Consider the following 17,427-nt stretch of genomic DNA (forward strand, 5'->3'; position numbering starts at 1 on the left):
TTTTAAGCACCCTGGAAATTTCTTTAATGAGAAATAGATTTCTACATTTTGAGTCTAATCTTTCACAGACTCTGAAAATTGCCACATGGCCTTAATGAACTAACAACATATTTTGTAATGCTATTATAAGGAAGATTAGACAGGAATGCTGTTTAGTGGTGGCTTTTCAACACAACCATTATGGGTTTTGCTATTTTTTAGGTATGGACGGAACACTCTTATTCAGTTTGAAGACTTTGGAAATCATAATGCATTCAGGTTCTTGAGAAAATATCGAGAGAAATACTGTACCTTCAATGATGATATTCAAGGTAAAGCAAAAAGAGAACTTCAGGATTTTAATTTCTATTTCTTAAACTCTTTTTATATGACCACTTTTTTATTTTTAAAAATCTTTATTTTTCTTGTAGGGACAGCTTCAGTAGCTCTCGCAGGTCTTCTTGCAGCACAAAAAGTTGTTGGTAAATCACTCTCAGAACACAAAATCTTATTTCTTGGAGCAGGAGAGGTAAGTTTCTATAAGCTATTTTAAATTTAAAACCAACACTCATTTTTAGATTGGAAAATGGAGCATAATGAACTTATAATTTTGAGGTAGATAAGGAGATCTTTGTAATTCAAATTTTTTGTTGTAAAGTAGGTAATTTAAAATATGTTTAGAGACTATCATGAAGAATCAGCTTGTGAGTGATTTATAAGGGAAGAATAAATCAAATATTCCTCATAACAGAACATTATTATTCAAGCATTGCATCATATTCTCGTGTTTACTTTTTGAATTTTTGTTCCATTTGACAGGCTGCTCTTGGAATTGCAAATCTTATAGTTATGGCTATGATAGAAAATGGCATCTCAGAAGAAGAGGCACAAAAGAAAATTTGGATGTTTGACAAGTTTGGTTTATTAATTAAGGTAAGGTATCTAAAACTTGGAGAAGCAAAACAATGTTGTTATAATGATATTTTTAGTTTGATTTTTAAAACATTATCAATTTTTTAAAATTTATATCTCACTCAACTATCCAAATTGTACTAATTGGGGATCTTACAGTATATCCTCAACAGAAATCCTCCAGTCTAAAACTTTTGTCTTTTATAAAGACTCTTGCTTCGTATTCAGATCATAGTGTCTGTGTTAGCATCAGACTTACTCCTTCCTCGATTTCCAGACTCTTAAGAGATCAAATAATCATGCAAATAATATTGTACTGGACCCTTCTAAGACTAGGTTTTTAATTGGAACTCAGACTATTCTAATTAAATTGTTAGCAGGACATCTGATATTTTATCAAAATTCATTAACCCTTTGGTGGTCATAATCCCCTTACCAATCTAATAGAAATATATGGACCCTCTCCCCAGAAAAAGGCACATTTTTTTTTTTTTACTACCTAAAAAAAAGTAATTTTTAATTGATTTTAGAAGGGGGGCATCAAGTTGTTGTTCCACTTATTAATGTATTCATTGGTTGTTTCTTGTATGTACCCTGACTGGGGATCCAACCTGCACATAATTTTGGTATGTCAGGATGATACTCTAACCACTTGCCTACTCAGCCAGGGCAAGGCATTTTATATTCTTAAGGCCAGTTCATGGATAATAAAGAGCTTCTATCTGAGATTGATTTAGTGTCCTTTGACATGCCTGCCTTCCTAGCCTTGATTGTCATTTTATTAGCTTAAGAAATGCCTTATTGCTTATATCTATAACACATTGAAATGTAGGTAAACTATATCATAATAGAACCTCTCCCTACACAGTATTGTACTTTTGCCTTGTATAATGATATAGCAGTTATTTGTCACTTACATCTTTGGAGCAAACTTATCTCAATGTACTTTGCTCTAATTCTGTAATCTTCTTAACTAGTACCAATATTCTATTAGCACATTTTATCAAAAGATAAAATGAAAAAGTGTGTGAGTAAAAAATTTTGAGTGGTTTAATTATACATAATAAAATAATAGTTGTTTAAAAATATACCAGACATTGTGCTAAAACTTTACATTTGTTATTTTATTTAATCTCAACAACCGTGTGGAGCCCAGCCTATGAGGCTCAGTGGTTGAGCATCAACCTATGAACCAGGACATTATGGCTAGATTCCTGGTCAGGGCACCTGCCCAGTTGCGGCTCAATCCCCAGTGGGGGCTGTGGGCAATTGATGATTCTCTCTCATCATTGATGTTTCTATCTCTCCCCTTCTCTTCCTCTCTGAAATGAATAAAACTATATATTTTTTAAAAAAACAAAAAAACAAAACAAACAAACAAAAAAAAAAAAAACACTGCCCTAACCAATTTGGCTCAGTGGATAGAACATTGGCTCATGGACTAAAGGATCCCTGGTTTGTTTCCAGTGAAAGGCATGTACCTCGGTTGCAAGCTCAATCCCTGGCCTTTTTCAGGGTACATGTGGGTGGCAACATTGATGTTTCTCTCTGTCTCTCCCCCTCCCTTTTAGTCTCTTTAGAAATCAATGGGGAAATATCCTCCAGTGAGAATTAACAAAAAATAACAAACCTGTGGAATTTTACAAATGAGGAAACTGAGGGTTAGAAAGGTCAGATGACTTTTTCAAGGACATTAGCTTATAAGTGATGGAATTAGGATTCGTACCCAAGTAGCCTATGAAGCCTGGGCTCTTAGCCATTCAACTAAGTTCCCTCTAAAGTAAACTAACTGCTATGTTAGCTTGTATATAAGATGCAAGGATTATAAGACATACTTTTGGAAAGCTGTTGGGAGGATATGTAGTTTTACTGGTACACAGTAGATGGGTATTTCTTTTTGTGATGTTGGTTTTCACAAATGTGGTTATCATTTGTAACTAGTGGCCCATGTTGAAAGAAAATTTATTAGAGGAAATATTTTAATATTGCTATTCGTCCTTTCTCTATAATAAATTCACAATTGACAATGACAGGTTGAAACACGGTAGTGTGATTGGCACCAGTGAGAACTTTATATGTATTGCGCATGTGCAAGTCAACTTAGCCTTTTATAGTTATAGAATAAACTTGCTTAATTAGACTTGCTTTCTGATGTAGCTAAACTTTTTCCAGCCCAGTGAAGCACCCCAACTTCTCTTTCAGGTAATTGTCAGCAACACAGCAGTAAACATCAACACAAAGCAGGTTGTTATTGTAGATCATACAGGGAGAACAAAGGGTAAAATATTTAACTGCAGCAGTGTTTGACTATATTCTGTGCAGTGAGAAAACCTGAAATCATTTTCAAGGTCCATCATTTCTTCTTTTCAGTTAGGTCAAGTTTGTAAACTTTCTAAATCCCCATTTTCTGGCTAATGAAAATAGGATTCCACCAAGTCTCCTATCTACCTACTTCAGGACTTCTGTGAGGATCAAATGAGATGAGGCATGGGGAAATGCTTCTCAGACATTTGGTTAAAGTGTGAAATGTTTGCACCTGGCTATAAAGCGAGTTGTGTTCCTGGGCTAAAGAACTGCAAAGGAGGCTAGTTGCTAAGAGAGGAAGCTAGGTGTTGCTCTGTGACATCATTACCGGGATAGGCACTTGGCATATTAGCCTTTATATATAGACTAGAGGCCCAGTGCCCGAAATTCGTGCATTCAGGGAGTGGGGAGATCCTTCAGCCTGGCCTACACCCTCTCGCAATCCAGAGCCCCTTGATTGATCGCCCTGCAGAGGGAGGCCCCGCCCACCACCGCTGGCCGGGTAGCCTAGGCCTCCCTCTTTGGGGCAATCACAGAGTCCCCTGGCCGGTGGCCTGGGGCCTCCCTCTTCGGGACGTTTATGGAGTGATGGTGGGGCCCCCCCAACAAATCACATCACACTCTCCTTGGTGGCAGCAGTCAGTGCGGAGTTACCACAGCACCCGCAACCCAGGAGGGACTGAGAGGTCAGCAGTTCAGCCCACTCACCAGTCCCCACCCTCCCAAGCCTGCTATGCGCCCAGCCTGGCATTCGGTCGTTTTGTACGTTACGGACCCTGGCTCTTTATATATTAGGACAAGTCAGCTCTCTAACCATATAGTATTGGTTAGCACAGTGAGAAGCCCCTTCTTGTTCATCTGCAGGTTCATCTGTATTTTCCTTTTAGTCTGTTATGTAGCTTGCCCTAATGATTTTAGACTTCCAGTCTCTCCTGGTGGCCCTAACGCTGCCCTTCTTGTTGAAGCGCTGTAGTGGAGAGCTGTGTTTCTCCCGGGGACAGACACTGCATAGTAGACCTCCACTTGGTGAGGCTGTATCTCAGCCCTCCCGTTCACTTCCCAGCCAACTGGCGGTGCTGTGTAGATGGTCCCAGCCCTGCTGGTTTTTATCTGGGTTATTCTGGAGCTCTGATGAAACATTTGCCAAATGTCTTCTCTTTTGCCAAAGTCAAGGTACAGATTTCTCATCCTGGTTAGATTTCCATCCATGCTTTGCCTGCTTTAAATCTGGAGAAACATTTCATTGTTTTCATTTGTCACTGGTGCCTCTCCTGGCTTTGTGGCACTGCTAAGAATTTGACACTACTAAGGGTTTTAAATGAGGACTTGGGGGGTAAAGCATGTTTCTTCAGTCAGCCATCTTGAACCAGAAGTCTCTGTTCCTCTTGTTTCTGAAGTCTTAGGAGTCCAGGTACAGTTTTGAAATTATAAAAGCTCTGCATCCAGGTAGTAACATCTGACTGACCTGAACTTCTCTGGTAACAAAACCAGAGAGGCATTTGTAGTCTTCACCTTTTGTGCTTGGCGTGACTTTTCTTTTTTAATCCTCGCCCAAGGAGTGAGGATATTTTTTCCATTGACTTTTAGAGGGGATAGAAGGAAGGGAGCCGGAGAAAGAGAGACAGAGAGCAAAACATTGATCTGAGAGACATGGATTGGTGTTCTCCCATACTGCCCTGACCAGGGATAGGAATTGAACCTGTAACCTATATATATGCCCTTGACTGGGAGTCTAACCTGCGAAACCACACCGGTTAGGGCATGGTGTGACTTCATAAATTTTGTTCAGTTGTGGAGTACCCCTTGGGAGGCATTTGTAATATTTTATATATTGATTGACATATTATGTTTCTAAAATATGAGAAATTCTAAATTTCAAACTGCATCTAACCTAGAAAAGGGATTGTAGGACTTGTAATATATTGAATTTAGGAGGACTTCACAGAGTAAATGAGTTGTTGAGAGGGATTACTGTTTCTGGTTATAAGGATATTTGATTTATGTTTTGTATTTGGGTTTATGGACACTATGAAGATAGAATTAGAAGATATGGGTTGAAGAGAAAAGTAAATGAAAATACATTTCTATTGTAGAAGCAATATCTGACTCATAATGATGTCTTTTCACTTAATCCTCAATAAGCACTTACCAAAAACACTGTATTTTTATGTAATAATTCAGGGGCGGAAAGCTAAAATAGAGTGTCATCAGGAATCATTTGCACACTCAGCCCCAGAGAGCATACCTGATACTTTTGAAGATGCAGTAAAGATACTTAAACCTTCAGTTATAATTGGTAAGTAAAGATACTTAAACCTTCAGTTATAATTGTTGCAGATTATTCTCTTACTTAACTGTATCTTGCCAATCATAACTTACATGCAGGATTACTAAAAAAAAAATGGTAGATTTAACCTAGCTTTCTACATATATGATATTTTTCATAATAGCTTTTCAATTGCAGTGTGTAATGAAAGTTCGGTTAATGTATTGTATATTGCTTGTATTTTTAAGTGTAGAAGCTGTGGGATTTATCACACTTTATTTTTAGAGTTGGTATGACTGTTGGGCTCAAAACTTAAAAAGAACAAGGTCATTTGACACACTGTACCAAGAAAATCCTATGCAGAATCCAAGATTATCATTGGCAACAAAACTGAAAGCATTTGGTACCTTTTGAGTCAGGCATTGCATAACTGACATGAGACTATGACAACATGGCATTAAGTTCACAGCAGAAAATGTAACCGTCTTTAAAAGGGGAGCTATTTTCTTTCCAATGTAGCTATAAGATTTTGAATCTATCATTTTCTTTTAATTGTAACTGTTTCATGTACGAGCCCTATTGAATGCTAAATAGTAATAGTCACAAACAGTAAGTGTCTATGGACAGGAAAAGTATGTCTTTTTTAGTTTCTTCATTGATTAGAACTCATATGAGTGAAATCATACAGTGTGTCTTTTTGTAACTGGTTTATTTCACTTAGCATATTATCCTCAAGGTTCATCCATGTTGTAGCAATTTTTATTGAATAATTAGACATAGTGATGGAGATAATCTTATACTTCACACACACACACACAATTTATTATGTCTGGGGTGGGTAATAAATATTTAAATGAAAACTTAGCATTTTATTGTTTTTTTCAGATTTGAAATTGTATTTGTATAACTTTATTTCAGCAATGCAAAATCTATCTTTGTAACAAGAGTTCACCTTTGCTTTTGTTATGTTAAACCTGTTATAGAAATGCTGTTTATAAGAATTGTTTTTAGCTCAGCCAGTGTGGCTTAGCAGTTGAGCATGAAACTGTGAACCAGAGATCATGTGCCCGGGTTGTGGGCTCAATCCCCAGAGTGGGACATGCAGGAGACAGCCAATCAATGAATCTCACTCATCATTGATGTTTCTATCTCTCACCCTCCCTTCCTCTCTCTGAAATCAATAAAAATATTTTTTTAAAATAATTGCTTTATTTTACTTGTAATGAAGTTGTCTGTTTTTCCCCTTATTTATTTCAGGAGTTTCAGGAGCTGGCCGGCTTTTCACTCCTGGTGTAATCACAACCATGGCTGAAATCAACGAAAGGCCTATAATCTTTGCATTAAGTAATCCTACAACAATGGCTGAGTGTACAGCTGAAGAAGCATATACACTTACAGAGGTATTAATAATAATTTAATGAATTAGTTATGTCTTATTTTCCCTCTGTTACCCTGTTGGTTACACACTCTTGCATAATTTTCATGATTACTCTGGAAATTACAACATACGTCCATGGATCATCAAATTCTGATATTAATTATTGTTTGTAACAATTCTGGAAAGTAATTACCTCATAATTCTATTTTTTAATACCTTTATGCCTTTTGAGCTATTTTACATTTTTAAAAATATATTTTTATTGATTTCAGAGAGGAAGGGAGAGGGAGAGAGAGATAAAAACATCATTGATGAGAGAGAATCATTGATAGGCTGCCTCCTGCATGCACCCATGAGCCTGCAACCCGGCCATGTTGCCCTGACCAGAAATTAAACTATAACCTCCTGGCTCATAGGTCGATGTTCATCCACCAGCCAGATGAGATAAAACATTTTTCACAATATTTATAACTTTGAAACTGCTATATCTTTTTTAAAAATTATTTTTAAAAGCATTGCATCATAGTTTAATTTTATATAATTTCTTACTGTTACATAAAATAATGACATATTTATGTATTTGCAGTCACCTCTTAAATTTTTAGTTCCGCCGAAACTGGTTTGGCTCAGTGGATAGAGCATCGGTCTGCGGACTGAAAGTTCCCAGGTTCGATTCCAGTCAGGGGCATGTTCCTTGGTTGCGGGCACGTCCCCAGTGGGGGGTGTGCAGGAGGCAGTTGATCGATATCTCTCTCTCATCAAAGTTTCTAACTCTCTATCCCTCTCTCTTCCTCTCTGTAAAAAGTCAATAAAAATATATTTTAAAAATTTTTTTAGTTCCTTTGTTTTCAATGGAGAGATGTCTTAGTGTTACTTTAACACCCTTGATTTTTAGTGGAAAAGCAGCAGTTTCTTGTAGAATAGAGAATAGGCCAACTTGGGCCTCAGAATGACAGTTCTGTTATCATTTAGATCTGGCTATTTAAGTAATAGGTAGAATATAATGGGGGAAGAACAGATGGTTTGGAGAAGATGAACTGCTGTAGAATCTCACCATTCTAGAGAACTTTCCCAAGGTCTTTCTAAATCTCCAAATTTACTGGTATCATGTGAATTTAACACATTCCCCATAAAGTACTATTTGTATAATCTACTTCATGAAACTATTAAAATTAATGGTGCCCCCATAATATTTATTATTATACACACTTGAGGCCCAGTGCACAAAATAGCATTTTTTTTAGTATCATGGCACATATAAACTAATTACTAAAAGTCTGCAGCATACCAAAAATATATTTTTTGTTGATCTGACAAAAATAATAAGTATAATTTTGATTCATTCACACTGGGCAGCTATTGTTGTGTTGGCTATTATCATTTTTTGCTTTGTCTTATTTTTTTGTCAGGGAAAGGTGGGTGTGGTGATATTTGTTAGGGGTGTTTTATATATAAAGGACTCCATTTTATAAATCATGTTTAGATACTCTTCAATTTCACAGGCATTTACTTTTATTAGAAATACAGATTATACCAGTAACATTTGCTATATGGTATTATAGAACACTAGAAGCCCTGTGCACAAATTTGGGCACAGGTAGAGTCCAGCTGGCCTGCTCTGATCAAGCTGATCTGGCTTGGTCTGCAGGGGGAGAGGACATGGAAAGTTTGCCAGACTGCCCTGCCCTCGATAGGGAGATGGGGTGATCAGAGGTGGGTCAGCCAGGGGGAGAGGCTGTGGGCTGTTGGCTGGCCAGCTTGCCCCCCTGGTCGAAATCCCAGTCGAACTCACAGTCAGGGAGAGAGTTTGCATATTAGCCTTTTATTTATATAGTATAGTACTAAAATGGATGATTATGACAAATTTAGAGACTTTTTTTTTTTAACAAGGCAACATGCCATTTTTTTCTGGGATTGATAGTGTGGTTGTATCGTTGCGTCACTAGAGGGCATTATGGTGTAACAGAAAGAGACCATGGGCTTCGACATAGCTGGATTCCCGTTTAACTGCTACAGTTACGATGTGTGACATTTTACAGCAAGCATGTCAAATTCAAAGGCTAACACAGGCCAAATAAATAAGGTTTAAGTCTATGTGGACCACAAAAAAAACAAAAGCTTTAATTTTCATAGAAACGTTGGCTTATTTCTATAGAGAGATGCTGAATACAAAGGACTGAAATAAATGAGTAATCATTAACATAAAATAATAGAACATTTTATTAAAAATTAATATTTTTTCTTGAACATTAACTTACCAGACACTGAATAATTACACAAATTAATAAGTATAAGACAAATAAACCTACTTTTCTTGTCCTGAAAATGATATATTTCCTGTTGCACACACCAAACAAGTCATTACAAGGCTAATGATGTGGCCATCGGCTGCTAATATATTTGCTGTTAGTATTAGTGGAGAGAATGGTGCGCCTGCAGATAAGGCACATAAGAGAAATGAATACAACACAGTTATAGTAATCAGTCATTAGCAAACATTGTAGTTCGTTATTAATAATTATGTACAATATAACAGGATATTGTAAAAATTAAGTTACAAAATTTTTATTAAAATGTTTCTTACCTACCATTTATTGGCTGGGCCACACACAAGTTTGACATGCTTGTTTTAAAGAGTACTTGGAAATATCTAAGCCTTAGTTTTCTCATTCTATCAGTGAAATCAAGATAATGATAACCTCTAAGGTTTCCATGCAGGTTAAGTTCACTGGGTTAACACAGAGAGCCCCTGGTACCGAGACAGCAGATGTACAGTAAATGGTAGCAGTTTAATTTTTGATGTTTCCCCCTTCATTCACAGATGTTTACATCAATCTTTAATATTTTGGGATAGTATTTATTGGTCATCTACATCTTTAAAATTTTTTAAAGGAAATGGAAGGTATAAGGTTTTTGAAAAGTTATTAATGGACATTTTTCAACTTTAGAATGTATACATAAAACACACTTTATTCCAATAAAAATTAAGTGACAAGATAATTTTATATATATATATATATATATATATATATATATATATATATACACACACACACACACACACACACACACACACACACCATAGGATTTAATCTTGTTTGAGTTTACCTCGATTTCCTAAGCCACATAAAGTAACAAAATCAAGGCCATTTCATTTCTTCACAGGGAAGGTGTTTGTTTGCCAGTGGCAGTCCTTTTGAGCCGGTGAAACTAAGTGATGGGCGAGTGTTCACGCCAGGCCAAGGCAACAATGCGTATATTTTTCCAGGTAAATGTCACCATTATTTACGTCTTAGAGTAATAATTAATGACACATAAATACTTCAGAAATTCTGTAGAATTTAAGATTAAGATGAACAATGAAATTTACAGGATTTTTGGTATGCACAGGGAAACTCAAGAAATTTATCAGATCCAACTTGCTCTATTTCCTCTGAAAATGTATTTATTCATACAGGGGTTGGCAAAAGTAGATTTACAGTTGTAATACAGAAAAATAATTCAACAATTACAGTTGTGAGTATGCAAAACATAGTTTATTCTTGTATTATTAATTATTTTATTATTTTCCATATAAGCAACTATAAACCTACTTTTGTCCTACCCATATAAGAAGACAATTATTTTTGCCCCAAACATTTAAATAACTGCATTAAATGTAGATGGACCAGTTACTCTTCTTTAAAATTTTCTATATTTTCGCCAGGACCAGTTTGGCTCAGTGGATGTCGGCCTGCGGACTGAAAGGTCCCGGGTTCGATTCCGGTCAAGGGCATGTACCTTGGTTGCAGGCACATCCCCAGTGGGGTGTGTGCAAGAGGCAGCTGGTTGGTGTTTCTCTCCTCATCGATGTTTCTAACTCTCTGTCCCTCTTAATTCCTCTCTGTGTAAAATCAATAAAATATATTTTTTTAAAAAATAAAATTTTCTATATTTTCCAGAGAGTGGATTAAAATAAGAAAGCTAGTAACCATTTGATCTTCCTATCCTCCCCATTCTATTGGGGCAATCTTTGAGTAGTTTAAAACAAAATTTCTAGACTTTGAGACAACAGACATAGTTGAGGACAGAGGTGCTAGAAAGTGGGAGATTAAAAGCCAGATCATAGAGGTAGTCAGAGTTGGCAGGCCCCATCCTTGTGTTTATAGCTACCAATCATTTTTAGTTCCGAACCCTTGCATATGAGAAACAGTTAAAGATTACTGCCTGGCTGGTGTGGCTCAGTGGTTGAGCACTGACCTATGATCCCGGAGGTCATGGTTCAGTTCCCAGTCAGGGCATGCAGGAGGCAACCACTCGGTGATTCTCATCATGTTTCGATCTCTCTCTCCCTATCCCTTCCTCTCTATGAAATCAATAATACACACACACACACACACACACACAAATATATATACTAGAGGCCCGGTGCACGAAATTCATGCACGGGGTAAGGGGTGTCCCTCAGCCCAGCCTGCACCCTCTCCAATTTGGGACCCCACGAGGGATGTTAAACTGTGGGATCAGGTCTAAATGGGCAGTCGGACATCCCTCTCACAATCCAGGACTGCTGGTTCCCATACATACACACATACATACACACACACACACACACACACACACACACACACACACATACTAGGAGCCCATTTGCAGGAATATTACTGCAAGCGGCCACTTGGTCATGTGCACTGCTGCCGCCGCTGCTGCCCACCCCGCCCACACTTTCTCTCTGGCAGCCACCTTGCTTTCTGCTTTTCCTCACTCTTCCTTCTAAGCTGTCTTCAGTCTTCATTCCTCCCTCCCTCAGCATATGCAAATTAACCACCATATTTGGTGAGTTAATTTTCATACTTGCTCTGATTGGCTGTGGGCATAGGGAAGGTATGGTTGATTCGCATTTTTCTCTTTTATTAGTGTGTGTATATATATTTTTTTCTTTTTTTTTTTTTTTTTTTTTTTTAAGATTACTAGTCCTATGTGGGAAGAAGGAGAATTAAAAACTATCAATATAATCATGGTGACAAATGATTGCATCTCTGAAATAAGGCTTATTTTTTAAAATTAGAAAACAAAAATAAAGTCTTGAAAATGAAAATTGTAGTAGCAGAAGGACTAGGTGAAAAAGCTGAGGAAGTCACCTAGAAATAGAGCAAAGAACAGAGATAGCAATAGAGGAGAGGATTAGAGGAATGGTCCAGGAGATACAATAGCAGAAAGTAGGAATTTCAGGAAGAGAGCACAGGAACATGGGTGGAAGGGCATTATCCAAAGCTTTATGAACATTTCTCCAAACGGAAAGGCTCAAGTTTCCCAGATACGAAGGGCCTTCCCACTGAATGCCAAACACCTCAGTGAAAATGTTGCACCTCAGGGCATATCCTGAAATTACAGAACATTAGCTACACACACAAAAATATCCTACATACTTCCAGAGAGGAAGTAAAACGATAATCACTAAAAAAGTATCTGGAATCACATTGGCACTGGATCATCACCAATAATGTGGGAAGCTTATTTCTAAACTACAGTTCTAAACTCAAACTATCAAAATGTAGTTTCAAAATTATTCAAAAGAAAAATGAAGAAAAAGAAAAAGGTGGTTGAGGAATGTAAGATTTCAAAAAATAAACCTCCCATGCACTGTTTTTCAGAAAACTACAGGAGAATATATCCTATCAATAAGAGGTAGTAACAAAAAACTAGGAGGAAGTGGTATTTAGGAAATAAACTCAACTTAGAAGCAAAGGGAATCCCGATGATAGAGGGATTTTTCCAGCATGACAACTCCATAGCTAATGGATTGCAGCCAGATCAGATTTAATCTAAAGGATGAAATTTGAGAATACATGAAGTAGCTGAAATACTAGAAGAAAATTTAAACAAATGAATGAATGTTTTGGCATGAAATTATTTCAAATTCTAAAAACAAAAAACAAACAAAAAAAAAACACCACCAAAGTCAAGAAGAAAAAAAAATAGGATAGTAACTTTAGGGAAAACAAAGTTATACAGAAGAGGAAAAGTAGTCATGATATAGTGTTAATGGATAGCTCAGCTGTGAATAGCATTTATGAAGTCATGATAGACACTAAATGTTCATTCAATCCAAATGATGGGAAGAAGAGAAAAGGTTGGAAATGTGACAGAAAGCTAACTACTTATTTCCCACAGGAAGGAGTCAGTGATATTTAAAACTCAGAAGTCAGAACTATAAGCAAGCTGTTTAAGAGTGAGAGAAATGAATATTGAAACAATCAGCTAAAAGAATTGCAAGTAGTTGTCTCTGTAGAGCAAGAAATGGAGGGTTAGAGGTGTGTGGGAATAGCGTTTTTTTGTAACAAGTGTCAATAAATTGTATGCATTTGTAATTTTGGTAAATATAAAAACAGTATTGGGGAAAGCTATTTGATAGTTTTTTAAATATTTTCTCTATAAATAAGAATTGCAGTGGTTAATAAAGATCATTGGATTGTAAGTCTCAGATTTCTGTGTGTTTTTCTTGGCTGCTTGGGGTTTTTCTGGAGGGGGGTATTCAGAGGGAATGGCTTGCTATTCACTTGCTTTAAATGTGGGAATTTATTTGGCTCCTTTCACAATTTGAAAAGTGGCCTTACTAAGTAAACTTTAACTGTATTCTAGGAGTGGCTTTAGCTGTTATTCTCTGTCACACCCGGCATATTAGTGACCATGTTTTCCTAGAAGCTGCAAAGGTAATTATTTTTAATATTGTTTAGTTATTTTATAAAGGATGAATTATGAAGATTAAAAGCAGAAAGAAAAGAGAATGGGTTAAATCTACCTTATGGCCGAAACCGGTTTGGCTCAATGGATAGAGCGTCGGCTTGGGGACTGGAAGGTCCCGGGTTCGATTCCGGTCAAGGGCATGTATCTTGGTTGCGGGCATATCCCCAGTAGGGGGTGTGCAAGAGGCAGCTGACCGATGACTCTTTCTCATCGATGATTCTGACTATCTCTCTCCCTTCCTCTCTGTACAAAATCAATAAAATATATTTAAATAAATAAATAAATAAATCTACCTTATGAATGTAAAGGAAGTTACTCATCCATTGCTCTTTTGATTTGCCCATCTGCTTTTGCATAAAATTATTTTTAGCATGATTTTTCAAATGTGTGATGGTAAGCTATGAATCCTTTCATATTTAAACACATCTATACCTGTATTTTATGATTCTGAAAGTAACATTGTGACAGCATAGATAAAATATAACTCCTTATGAATTTTTAATGACAATTACAGATTTATTTGGAATAATGCAACACCAAACTTGGCAGTATGTGCTTTGAAGAATTCACATTAATACAGATATTTATGTCTATTTTCATAGTAGCTGTTGTAATTATGCCAAACTCTGTATGTTAAGTAGGACATATTAATAAGTCTTTAAATCTGGTTATTTCTTTATTGTTTAGTAGTGAACAGTTTTAATTTCTGCAGTAGTTTAAGTGTATTCCTGCTAGAAATAGAATTATATTATCTGCATTTCTGTTCCTCAACCCTTTCTATGTTTCATTAGGTCTTTATTATTCTGTGTTATTTAAACAAACAAACGTAAAGTTCTGTTTTTCTCTTTAGGCACTGACAAGTCAATTGACGGATAAAGAGCTAGCTCAAGGGAGACTTTATCCCCCTTTTTCCACTATTCAGGAAGTTTCCATTAACATTGCTATTAAAGTAAGTAATAGTTTATACTTCTTCACAGAAATTTTAATAGAATTTTCTTATGTAAGTAACACAAGTTTATTAGAGAAAAGTTTGAAACATTTAGAGAGTACAAAGAAGAAATTTTAGTTCACCCATATTCTACCAGAATATAATCCACATTATTATTTTGGGTTTGTTGCCTTCTAATCTTTTTTCTTCCCAAACTCATACATACAAAAGCACACACATGCCCAGTCACCAATACTTAACTTTATAATTGGGTTGTCACTGAACTTTTTCCCACTTAATGTATCATGAGTTTTTTCCCATGTAAATCAATAATAATTCTCTCTTTATTATTATGTCATAATTAGTTCAACCATTTCTCCTTGGACATTTAAGTGTTTTTCATTTTGGTAGAAATAAGTCTTTATGTGCATTTGTGATTATTTTTCCTTAAGATAAATTTCTAATTATAAGGATGAATGATGTTAACATGCTAAGACTACTGATTCATATTGCCAAATATTTCTTCAGAAAAAAATACTGATTTACATAGTATCTATTAGATATGAGTGTATTTGTTTTCCCACACCTTTGTCCATACTTAGAATTGTTATTTAAATCTTATATATTTAATAGATGCAAATTATCTTATTATTATTTAAAGCACTTATTTTATTATTAGATTGAAGAATATTTTGTGTTTAATTGAGCAATCATAGTTTTTTGTGAAATGCCTATTCATGGCCTATGCTTGTTTGTATGTTATATGTCTTTCTACTTTTTAAAAATATATATTTTTATTGATTTAGAGAGGAAGGAAGGGGGAGAGAATCATTGATTGGCTACCTCCTGCACACCTCAAGCCCGAAACCCAAGCACATGCTCTGACCAGGAATGAAATCATACCTCCTGGTTCTTAGGTCTACACTCACCACTGAGCCACACCAGGCAGCTCTTTTCACTTTCTGAATCTGACTCATGAGAGCTCTTTATTAAGGACTAGAGGCTGGATGCACAAAATTCAGGCAAGGGGCTCAGCCCTCGCAGTCCCAACTGCCCTGGCTGGCCCTCCCAGCCCTGGCTTCATCCGGAAGGTCTTCTGGATGGTCATTCTGTTATTTGTTCTAATTAGCATATTAGCTCTTTATTATATAGGACTAGAGGCCCGCTGCATGAAAATTCATCCTGCCTGCCCCCTCTCACAGTCTGAGAACCCTCAGGGGTGGAGGTGACCCGGCAATCGGGGGAAGGTGATGCCCCCATTACACCTCTGCTGCTGCCACTGCTGGCAGCGCAAGCCTCAGCCTGCCCTGGTTACCAGAGCCTTGGGTGGCCCTGGGCGGCCAGGAAGCCACCATCTGAGGCTTGCCTGTGTCTCAGGCATCGGCTAGACAGCTGCCATCCGAGGCTTGCCGTGCCTCGGGCTGGCCCTGAGAAGCTGGGAGACTGAGGGACTGGGAGACTCCAGAGGCAGGTGCGCAGCAGGGCCAGGCCTGCCTGTGCCATGGGCCTGCCTCTCTGACAGAGCTGAGGGAACTGGGAGCTGCCATTTTGTGGCTGTGGGTGCTGCCATCTTTGGGGGCATGGAGGTCAATTAGTATATTCCCTCCTTATTGGCTGTGAGTGCCGCCATCTTTGTGAGGGTGTGACAGTCAATTAGCATATCCCCTCTTTATTAGATAGGATAGCAATCCTTCTGTTTGCTGTGGTGCAGGTACTGTCCCATTGTCAATTATTCTAAACTTAGAATTGTTTTATGTACCATTTTCCAAAAGCTTTTTCATGAAGTTATGTTAATTTATAGATTTTTTTTCATCTTTTGTGAATGTTAATGCCTTCTTCTACTCCAAAATTATATAAATATCTACCTGTGTTTTCTAATAACATAAAACTTCTTAATCACATAGGTTTATTTTAGTGTATGTTGTGAGACACAGAAACTTTTTCTTCTGAGTAGGTAACCAGTTGTTTCGCCACCAGTTGATAGAGAATGCTGCTTTTATTTATTTTTTTATTTTTTATTTTTTTTAAATCAATCTTTATTGTTCATATTATTACAAAGGTTCCTCATTTCTTCCCCCCTCCACCAGGTTCCCACCCCACCCTAATTGTCCTCATCCATAGGTGCACAGTTTATGTTCAGTCTCTTCCTCCCCCCCTTCCCCCGATAGTAAATCCCTTTTCAGATAGTAAATCAGTTACTTAGGAGAATGCTGCTTTTATTAGCATAAAAATTTTTAATCTGTTACTGGGAATCTGTTCCTGATCATATTTATCTATCATTATGCACTGTTTTAATTATTATATTATGTATAAAGTATATTATTGGATACTATATATTTTTTGTCATTATGGTTTTTCAGTATTGTCTGTTCTCAACTGTTTATTCTTTTTGGTGAATGTTTATATCAGTTCTTTGAGTTTAAAAAAAGAACCTTGCAACTATGTATTCAACTATGTCATATTTATAAGTTAAATAGGTAAAATTGAGTCAGTTTTAACTCATCCCCATTTAGTATCTCTCTCCACTCAAGGTTTTTTGGGTTTAAGTCTTTCAATATAATTCTGTTGTTTTCTTCACCTAAATGTGGCATGTCTCTTATTATTTTTCTAGATATTTAAAATTGTTTATAAGTAAGATTCCTCACTGGTCATTTCTGTTATATATTCTTATTTACTTTTCAGGTTACAGAATACCTGTATGCTAATAAAATGGCTTTTCGATACCCAGAACCTGAGAACAAGGCCCAGTATGTTAGAGAAAGAATATGGCGAAGTGAATATGAATCCATGCTGCCAGATATGTATGAATGGCCAGAATCTGGAATAAGCCCTCCCGCGCCATCGGAATAGAAGTGCCCACTAATAAATACTTTCTGTGCTTCAGGGAACCCCTCTTTCCAGACAAAAATATAATGTTCTCAAATCTATGGGGGT

The 17,427-nt window shown here is 36.7% G+C and overlaps 1 protein-coding gene across 1 annotated transcript in view; it reads left to right on the forward strand.

The window, feature by feature from the left end:
* Positions 1 to 17,417, forward strand: part of ME2 (malic enzyme 2) — a 45,177-nt gene extending 27,760 nt beyond the window's left edge. The window contains exons 8-16 of the mRNA XM_036418714.2: positions 202 to 311; positions 411 to 508; positions 799 to 912; positions 5,377 to 5,491; positions 6,719 to 6,861; positions 10,005 to 10,107; positions 13,461 to 13,531; positions 14,416 to 14,514; positions 17,176 to 17,417. Of these exons, the coding sequence (XP_036274607.1) occupies positions 202 to 311; positions 411 to 508; positions 799 to 912; positions 5,377 to 5,491; positions 6,719 to 6,861; positions 10,005 to 10,107; positions 13,461 to 13,531; positions 14,416 to 14,514; positions 17,176 to 17,343 (1,021 nt within the window). The 3' untranslated portion in view covers positions 17,344 to 17,417. The remainder of the gene's footprint in view (positions 1 to 201; positions 312 to 410; positions 509 to 798; positions 913 to 5,376; positions 5,492 to 6,718; positions 6,862 to 10,004; positions 10,108 to 13,460; positions 13,532 to 14,415; positions 14,515 to 17,175) is intronic.
* The last annotated feature ends 10 nt before the right edge of the window (positions 17,418 to 17,427 follow it).

Source organism: Pipistrellus kuhlii, unplaced genomic scaffold (assembly GCF_014108245.1).
Source record: "Pipistrellus kuhlii isolate mPipKuh1 unplaced genomic scaffold, mPipKuh1.p scaffold_m20_p_6, whole genome shotgun sequence".
In the NCBI taxonomy this organism is placed as follows: domain Eukaryota; kingdom Metazoa; phylum Chordata; class Mammalia; order Chiroptera; family Vespertilionidae; genus Pipistrellus; species Pipistrellus kuhlii.